This window comes from Chamaea fasciata, unplaced genomic scaffold, assembly GCF_029207755.1.
Source record: "Chamaea fasciata isolate MVZ Bird 193981 ecotype frontalis unplaced genomic scaffold, bChaFas1.0.hap1 SCAF_2, whole genome shotgun sequence".
In the NCBI taxonomy this organism is placed as follows: domain Eukaryota; kingdom Metazoa; phylum Chordata; class Aves; order Passeriformes; family Sylviidae; genus Chamaea; species Chamaea fasciata.
In genome coordinates this window covers 5,207,484-5,216,419 of record NW_027094087.1, presented here as the reverse complement: position 1 = coordinate 5,216,419, position 8,936 = coordinate 5,207,484, and the positions used below count along the sequence as shown (strand labels likewise).

At 47.5% G+C, this 8,936-nt stretch overlaps 1 protein-coding gene across 3 annotated transcripts; it reads left to right on the top strand.

Annotated features, from left to right (window-relative positions):
• On the top strand, positions 1-7,971 carry ACP6 (acid phosphatase 6, lysophosphatidic). 3 transcript variants are annotated; one of them, XM_066208274.1, is made up of 10 exons: positions 1-282; positions 1,703-1,831; positions 1,924-2,054; positions 2,703-2,782; positions 3,511-3,598; positions 4,985-5,117; positions 5,856-5,950; positions 7,219-7,314; positions 7,513-7,678; positions 7,793-7,971. In XM_066208274.1, exons 1-10 carry the CDS (start codon positions 91-93, stop codon positions 7,916-7,918), a joined length of 1,236 nt encoding a protein of 411 aa, XP_066064371.1. In that variant the 5' UTR covers positions 1-90; the 3' UTR covers positions 7,919-7,971. The 3 variants fall into 3 exon arrangements, with proteins under 3 accessions (XP_066064371.1, XP_066064382.1, XP_066064373.1); XM_066208285.1 differs by lacking the exons at positions 1-282; positions 1,924-2,054; positions 2,703-2,782 and having other exon boundaries at positions 1,743-1,831; XM_066208276.1 differs by lacking the exons at positions 1-282; positions 1,703-1,831; positions 2,703-2,782 and having other exon boundaries at positions 1,974-2,054.
• The last annotated feature ends 965 nt before the right edge of the window (positions 7,972-8,936 follow it).

The following is an 8,936-nucleotide window of genomic DNA, read 5'->3' as shown; positions in this document are numbered from 1 at the left end:
CCTCGCCTCTGCCCGGTTCCCGGCGGGGCTGCGCCCGGGAACTGCGCTTCCCACTGTTCCCCGCGGTGCGGCCGGGCCGGCGGAGCAACCATGGGCTGGGGGGCTCGGCTGTGGGTGCTGGGCGGCCTGGGCGGCTTGGGCGGCCTGGCCGCCTGGGCGCGGCGGCGGCGGCGGGACAGCGGCAAGGGCGGGCGGCGCCGGGACCTGGAGCTGAGGCTGGTGCAGGTCTTGTTCCGGCACGGGGCCCGCACCCCGCTGCGGCCCATCCCGGGCATAGAGCCGGTGAGCTCGGGACGGGACGGGACGGGACGGGGTTGGTGCGGGAGGTGTCCCGACCCCGCCGCTGAGCTCCTGCCTCGCCCCCGGCAGCCTGATGGTTTGGCGTTTATTCCCCTCCCCGAGGCGATACCGAGAGTAATTTCCGAAGGGGGAGCGTAGGAATTTGGGGGCTTGCACTCCGTGCCGCGCTACAGGCTTGGGTAAGAAGGGCTGGAAAGCTGCCCAGTGGAAAAAGGCCTGAGGGTGCTGCTTGACAGCGACTGAACGCGACTCCGTGTGCCCGGGTGGCCAAGGAGGCCAGTGCCATCCTGGCCTGGATCAGCAATAATGTGGCCAGCTGGGACAGGGCAGGGATCATCCCTGTCCAGTTCTGGCTGCCTCATCTCAGGAAGGACATTGAGGTGCTGGAGCGAGTCCAGAGAAAGGCCACGGACCTGGGGAAGGGTCTGGAGCACGAGTGTTGGGAGAAGCCACCGAGGGAGCCGGAGGTGTTTAGTCTGGAAAAGAGGAAGGTCAGGGGTGACCTTATCACTCTACAACTTCTTGAAAGGGGTTGTAGCCAGCTATGGGTCAGGCTTTTCTCCCAGGGAATAAATAGCAGGATGAGAGGAGACAGTCTTTTTTCTGTGCCACGGGAGGTTCAGGTTGGACATTAGGAGGAATTTCTTCACAAAGAGGGGGATTAGACGTTGGAATGGGCGGCTCGGAGAGGTGTTGAAGTCACTGTCCCTGGAGGTGTTTAAGGAAAGACTGGATGTGGCATTGTGGTCTGGTTGACACAGTGGTGTTCAGTCACAGGTTGGACTTTATCTCAGAGGTCTCTTCCAACCTAATTAATTTTGTGATCAAAATGGAACAGCTTTAGCACATTACTGGGACACATGACAGCAGGGGGAACAATTGCTGCAACTGCAGGGCGCCCTCAGGGGCAGGATGCAGGGATGGGCATCCCGGGGCTGTTGTGCCCATGAACTTTACTCCAAGGCCAAGTTCTGCACCTCACAATGGGTGCTCAAAAGGTGTGGCTCCTGCCTCGGTGTTACCACAAGTGATCCAGCTCCCCCAGCTTCCACCGAGGCGGCCGAGGGAGCCACCAGGGGATAGCTCAGGTGGTTTCCTACAGCAGCTTTTTGATGTGTAACAAACACTAGCAGTTGTGATTTCCTACAGATGCTTCTCCTGTAAGGGGAGGAAAGCAAGATCTGTGCATTTCCTGCACATCAGATCTGCAAATCCAGAGAGCAGCACTGCTCTTATTTCTCCATGAGCTGTGTAAAGAGATCCCTTTGTCTCTGTGTGGTGTTGTTGGCAAGGCAGCAAGGTGTAATACTCCAACTTTGGTTTAATGCTCTTAAAAGACCTTGGTTTAATGCCCTTGAAAGTTTTCCACTGAAACACTGTTTGTTTGTTTGTTTTGAAACAGGTGGAATGGGATCCCGCTATTTTAGATGCACCTGCTAAGACTAAGTTTGATTACATAGTGACAGACCTAAATGGAGGACCTCAACCCTTCTCAGCCTTGGATAAGGAATTCAGAAAGACTATTTTTAAGGTGAGGGTATATTCCTTGGTGGTTCTTCTTTCCTCTGTAGACCTTTTTATTTCCGTAGTCCACTGGAGACCTGTCCTTTTCTTTGCCCTTAGGGTGGTGTAGCCGCAGGACAGCTGACAAAACTGGGCATGCAGCAGTTATTCACCCTGGGGGAAAGGCTGAGGAGAAACTATATGGAAGAAGTCAAGTTTCTTTCACCAACATTTAAGCCTGCTGAGGTCTTGTGAGTCTCTCAATTCCCTCCTGGGCCTTCCCTTTCTTCCTGCCTCTTAACAAGTAGCCTTGTGCTAGGGAAACTCTGGCTAGGATATTCTTCTCCACCCCACAGCTAACTGCCTGACCCCTAGGCCTTCATCTTAGCTCAGCCTGCAGAGTCTGACACTAGAACTCACTCGTGACACAAAGCATCCAATTGCCCAGCAGTCCTGAGAGTGATGCCAGGGACAGATTCATCTCACCTAGGCTGAGCCATTGGCAGTGCTGTTATGCACTTTCGTGGTGAGCTAAGAGAAACAGGCGTTTCTAGAGCACACTTTAACTCACTGTTAAACAGCTAAAGTTCAGTGAGATGAAGCAACCCCTGCTGCTCACATCAGTAATTCTGAGAGCATCTGCCTTAGGATAAAATAAAAAATCACACCAGAGAAGTACCAGTTTGTTATCTCCACTATCTCTGACATGCTGTTAAAGGGCAGTTCAGATTATAGCTGGCTGCCTAAGATATTCTGTAGTGACAAAAGATGAGTCCCACCACAGGTTTCCAAAGCCATGGTGGAAGCAGAATCCTCAGTTCCAGCAAGACCTCCCCAGCTGCAGCCATGTTAACATGAAGGAGAAAGTGCTACCTCACAAACTGCTTTCTGTCTTTCAGCATCCGTTCCACTAATATCTGCCGGAATCTGCAGTCCACATGGTGCCTGCTAGCCGGGCTGTACCAACAGCAGAAAGAAGGTTGGGCAGAATTCTGAATAGTGCCTTTCCTTGCTTAGTCTTTCCTAGATGCACACACTTTCTGCATCCTAACTCTCTCTGGCTCCTAGTTGTTACTTCTTCCTTGGTTCTTTGCACTTGGCTTCCTTCCCCGATTCTCCTGGTCCTGTAGATTCTTTACCAGCTTGTCACTTGTTCCATCTCTTTGCCTATCTTTCTGCTGCTCTTTCAGACCTGCTAAGGAGGTTAGTGTTAACCCTCTTCAAAATCAAGAAGGCAACAAGTTGACACACCTGAAAAAGGTTTCTCAGGGAAACCCAACCATCTTGGGTACAAGTTCAGTATCTGGAGTAACTTACACCTGTATCCTGCAGTTGATAACTGCTTGTACATTCTAAAAATATGTTCTGCATTTTAAAGATCTCACATCTGCTCCTTCCATATTCAGTTCCACTAACAAGTAGAAGTGACTTGCCAGAGCTTCTTACACTTCATGACAGAGACTAATTTTTGGCACTAAGAAAAATGAACACACAACTGGGAAGCTTTACAAGGTGCACAGCAGGCATCCCTGTGGAAATAAATGCACAGAAGCAAGTACAGTGGTTTGTGTTGCAGGTGCTAGCTCGGGGGGAATTGCTAGTTGATAACACTGGACTTGAGCACAAAGACTGTGGGAGTGATTATAAAGCAGTCTAAAGAAACACAGATGCACTACTGATCACAGCAACTTCCTTCTTGTTCCACAGGACCTGTTGTCATTGTCACTGATGAAGCAAGCTCTGAAATGTTCTACCCCAATTACCACAACTGCCCACGCCTGAAAGACTTGACCAGGTAATTGCCAGCAATATCTCCCCCTATGGTTTCACTGCTGTTTCGTTTCAGCAGTAGTAATTTACAACAGCACATTTTCTTCCCATTTCCCACTTTCCCTACCACTTACTGTTCTTTGGGAATGGTTAGCTAGTTGTATAAAATACTTGGTAAGTGGAATTATACACCAGGCAGTGGCAGCAGAAGAAAATAAAATAGAGACTTTTCCTTGAAAGACCAGTTTAATTTAGTCTGTGTCTAGCAAACACTCATTACTAGCTCATGTACAGCTAGTCTGTGGCATTGCTGCAGGGCAGAATTAATGTCATCTACATCCCTTAACAAGCCTTTCAAGTGTGAACATATTGGGCCTCCTTTTTATATTCAGCTTCTGGTTTCAGGGTTATTTCAACATTCCCGTCACATTCATACCTTGAAGAAACTGAAATATACTCAGCCTTGACACATTTAATGAAGACTAATGAAGTGAAATAAGGAAGATCCTACATAGAACACTCATGTTTGTGGAGTCAAGTACTCTGAAATGCTTGTGCAAGGTTTGGGCACAGGGTGAAAAATGAAAAAGAGAGGCAGATATATTACAGTTTGGCTAGACTGTACATTAGCATATTTTTGTCCAAAATTCAAGAGCTGTCAGTATTCACTTGCAAGAGCTCACTGTGCAATGCTTGGCTCTGCAGGCAAAGGATTGTTCTAGACAGCGGTGAGTGACAGCCGCTAGAAGCAGCGTATTCAGCCTCCTTGAGTAGCATCACCTGTCCAAAAAAGGAGTAAGCTGCAGGGTGTGCTGCTTCTCCCTGCCCCCCTCTGCCCATCAACTGCACCTGTTGAGACTGTATCAAGGTAGACTGCCTCAGCTTGCAGGCCAGCATGGATATTCTCAGCTAAATTTTTAAAAATAAAATTTAAAGCCGCATAAAGATGTAAATGGCTTCTAACAAAGCAAAAGGTGGATTTAAGCTACAAGCGAGTATCTAGGTGTTTCCCATTTCCCACACCATAGAGCAATCACTTCAAAGCTTCTGCCCTTTCTTCTTTCATGAGGCAGTTAAAGGCTACTCCCTGAAGACATGGACCTGTACTATTCCAGTAGGACCAGATCTGTAAGCTGATACACAGCCCTTGCTTATGTGAAGCATTTCCCATCTTAATTTTTCCTCCCAGTTTTGTGAGAGCGGAGAGCCAGCTCTGATCCTTGAAATCTGGATACAGCATCTGTCTTTTCTGCAGCTCAGACTCCCAACATCAGGAATCTCAGTATGCTGCAGTGCTTCTCTTCTACTCCTCACTGATGTGGGACAACTCCACTGGGCTGGGTAATGAGAAAAACAAAAGACAGAAAGCCTGGTGTGTGAAAAATTTTTGGTTTCCTTAATTCCTTTACAGGAAGAAGTCAGAGAATGCTCTGCATCAGCCAGGTATCTCTGATGACTTGAAAAACATTAAGAAGTGCATGGGTATTGATGGTGATGAGTCAGTGGATTTTTTTATCCTCTTCGATAACATCAGTGCTGAGCAGGTGAGCCGAGCCATTCTGTTGCACTGTCAGAGAAAGAAACATCCCCTTACCATGCACATGGAGGAAATCACAGTGCCAACACCCACAGATACCAGTGTGCACTCCAGTACCTTTCTAGGCAACCCAGAATGCTTATAGAAATAGCACAGCCTTTTGAAAAAGCAACATGTGGGGTCTGCCTTGCTGTAGAATGGATGAAGACTTGTCTCCAGTATTTTTGTTCTTACCTTGAAATCCAATATTTGTTTTAAGTGTAACGTAGAACTAAGAGAGGCATTGGGCCTTGCTTACCCATTACAAAGTGTTTTCCTTTTTTTGGCACTCAGCAGCTATCAGTCATCTTATTCCCAGTTCCGGCACACTACCTGTAAGCCAGACTGCTTCTGCTGCTGGAAGGAAGTTGGGCACATTTCTACCTTTCCCTAGTACCTCTTTTTTGCTGGAGCTAATGATAACTGGTCTGTGAGCTGAATGGTTCAATGTGTTACAGTTCCCATAGAACTGGATCCTAAAGAACAAGCATCCATCCTTTGGGTACACAGAGCACATCTGTATGTTTAAAACCATCCTAAAAATCCTCACACGAGTATTGTAATACAAATGGTAATACAGAATTAGCACTGTAGTACAAATGGTGTGACACGGGCAGTTGTTTTCTGTGGGCTGTCATCCATGTGTCTTCAGGCTGGGTTCAGAAAGGGTCAGACCCTACAACTCTGCTGCATCTCCTCCTTCCAGGCACACAATATGCCAAGCTGCCCTGTGCTGAAGAAATTCCAGAAGACAGTGGAGAGCCGATCTGTTGACTCCATGCTTTTCCTTCTGGAAGACAGGTGATTGCCTGTGTCCATGCCTCTGGCCTCAGGGGCAGTCTTACCCGGGGTGGATGTGCTAAACCAGCTTACTTCAGCAGACAGAAATGCTTTCCCATCTGCTGCATTCCCCCACCAGAGCCCACTCATGAGGTTTGTGCCTCAGCTGCCTCAGTGTAAAGTTCAGGGCCTTGAGTCGGTACCGTGAGCTAGGAAAAAGGAGTGCACACTGAGGACACCAGGATGTGGGCCTGCACCCCTTTTTGTTGATCCTCAGAGAGAGGGTGGTCCCCCAGAAGCAGCAGCAAGCCACTGAGGTATGCAGTGAAGGCCTCAGTTACCACAGGGGTTTAAGTGAACCAGTGGCAAAGGAAGAAAAGAGGAGATGCTTCCAGTTCATGCCCTGAGGCTGCCCTTGCAGTTGCACAAGTACAGTCCAAATTCCAGCATGCGAAGCTTATCCCAGGGATGGCACCTGCACAGCTCGGCTGAGAAGTGCTGGCGCTAGTGGAAAAAGTGATGCCAGGTCCTGCACACATGTAACTACTTGCACAGAGAATCTGCTGGTACATGCAGCTAATTACCTCCTCCACAGTTGTTTGTAAAGGCTGGCTGAGTTGCTAGCCTAGCAGTCATTTTCCTTGCAGATTCATCTGCATCTGCCACGTTCACCAGGTCTCCTCAGGTGGTAGTGTAGGACTGTCTTTTCTTTACCATGTATTAGAGATCTCAGGTAGTGAAAGACTGATTTACCCCATTCCCACAACACCCAGGAGAATTAGTCACACTCATCTTCCATTCCCACTGATGTATTTATTAGGTAGAGGGAGTTTCTTCCCACGAGATATTGTATGTAAGATCATCTCTTTGTTTAATATGAGGATAAAAACTACTATTTAAATACAGCAACCACTTCCTTGAATCCTGCCCCTCCTCACCAAAGACCCCAACCACTTCAGCTGCTGTTTTGCAGCAGTCATCTTCCCTAGCTGAAACTCATGCACTGAAAAATACCAGGGAAACAAAACAGCCTAGAGAACAATCAGAGGGTTTCTAGATTGTCATTTACACGGCCACACCTCATGAGACTGCTTGTTAACACCTCTCCCCTCCCATTCTGCAGTCACACCAGCTGAACTAAAAACTGGCCATATTAATTGCATTTAATAGTTCTTAGCTACACTCAATGCAGGTTATCAAATCATAAGAGAAAAGCAGGTTCTCAAGTTTTCATGTATAATTGTGTGAAAGTTTTAAGACTAGTAAATTTATTTCTGCTTCTTTTGTAGAGAGATTCTTCAGATGAATATTGGCCTCGTGCTCAATACCTTACATAATAACATTCAAGCAGCAGTAAATCCCTCAAATCAAGCTGAAACGGCCAGGTACAGCACAGAACTCCTCTAATCGTTATGAATTCTAGCTTGATGTCAGTGTGAAAAACTGGTTCAGAAAGACATTGAATGTGCGGGATAAAAGGGAGTGCTCACCTGCTGGAAAAAGCACGAGTGCTACTGCCTATCCATGGAGGAATGCAGCTGACATTCCAGGTCGGGGGTTTTTTTTTCCCTTCTTTTCTCCAGAAAGTTATTCCTCTACGCTGTTCACGACTCCACTCTTATTCCTCTCCTGCTGGCGCTGGGCACCTTTGATCACAAGTGGCCACCTTATGCTGCAGATGTGACCCTGGAACTGCATCAGGACCGGGACTCCAAGGAGTGGTTTGTGCGCATGTCGTACCGTGGAGAGGTGAGATCCTGTGGGAAGTCCCTCCTACAAGTCTTGGGCTTGTGGTTTCACCATGCAGCAAAAAACGTGTTTGCCAGTGCACAATATCTGTGATTCTCTCTCTTTGCCTTGCAGGAGCAAGTGGTGAAAGGCTGTAAAGCAGGGCTCTGTCCACTCGAAGAATTTCTGGAAGCTCTTTCACAGTACTCAGTCACTCCAGAGGAGTACAATAACATGTGCTCCAAAGCGGATAGCAAGTAGAAAACTAACCCATTATTAAGCTGTCTTAAATTAAAACTAGTTTATTGTCACAATCTTCTACTATTTTTCTTTATGTCCTTGCCAGCCTTCTCTATTCCAAAGGTATTTTAGATGAGGGGACATTTTCCTACCAGACACAGGGTGGCACAGTGTCACTTTACACTGTTAGCAGCAAGCTGAAAGAAGCCACGTGACAGAATGGCTCAAGTTTACTTCTGCGGTGACCACACAAAAGTAGGGAGAGGCTGAAAACAGCAAGGGCAAGAGCAAACCATTTTAAATTGCCCATCTGCATCAGGAATAAGAGACAGAACATACCTCTTCCTCATATGCTGGGACCATGGGATGAAGCCCAGCTTGCTTTGTCCAACCAGACTTGAAAGCTTTGACATAACATTGATTTTGTGTTTGGTAAACTGCAGAAACCATTGTGCCTTTCCCTTTCTTTTGGCAAGTTGGAGCGTTGCTCTCTGCAGAGAGATGAGCCTGCCGAATTGCATAGGATTTAGCTAGCCCATCTTCTTGAAGGCATTTTCATGCACAGAAAACATCTCCAAAGGGACAGAAAGCCTCCAAACCTCTTCCCTGCACTCCTCTAATTGTGGCAATTCTGCGATGAACAGGCAGAACAACCACAATGGGCCAAGTACAGTCTTGGTGAACTCTGCTTTATGTGTTTTAAACAAGGAAGTCTGGGGAGCTGCTATCGACTTCAGTTTTGGACAGCAGTGATGTATTTTGCATTTGCTGAAAGAGGAATACAGCCCTAACCAACAGCAGTACTTCCGGCTGAGATGACAGTTATTCCTGTAAGACAGTACTAGGAATCGTAGAGTGGTTTGGGTTGGAAGGGACCTTAAAGATCAATGAGTTCTTCTCCCAGACTGGTCTCGTGTCTGGGATTCCCCTGACCCTGCAGCACCATGTACTGGGACTCGTTGAACCTCACTAGATTCTCACAGACTCACTTCTGAAGTTTGTCCAGGTCCTCCTCTTGTGTCAGCGACACCACTTAAAC

Bases quoted from the DNA above. Each gene is read 5' to 3' on its own strand.
- ACP6 (XM_066208274.1), top strand. From the start codon at position 91: ATGGGCTGGGGGGCTCGGCTGTGGGTGCTGGGCGGCCTGGGCGGCTTG. The intron at 5,118-5,855 runs GTGAGCCGAGCC...TCCTCCTTCCAG, and splicing joins ATAACATCAGTGCTGAGCAG to GCACACAATATGCCAAGCTG. The intron at 5,951-7,218 runs GTGATTGCCTGT...CTTCTTTTGTAG, and splicing joins CTTTTCCTTCTGGAAGACAG to AGAGATTCTTCAGATGAATA.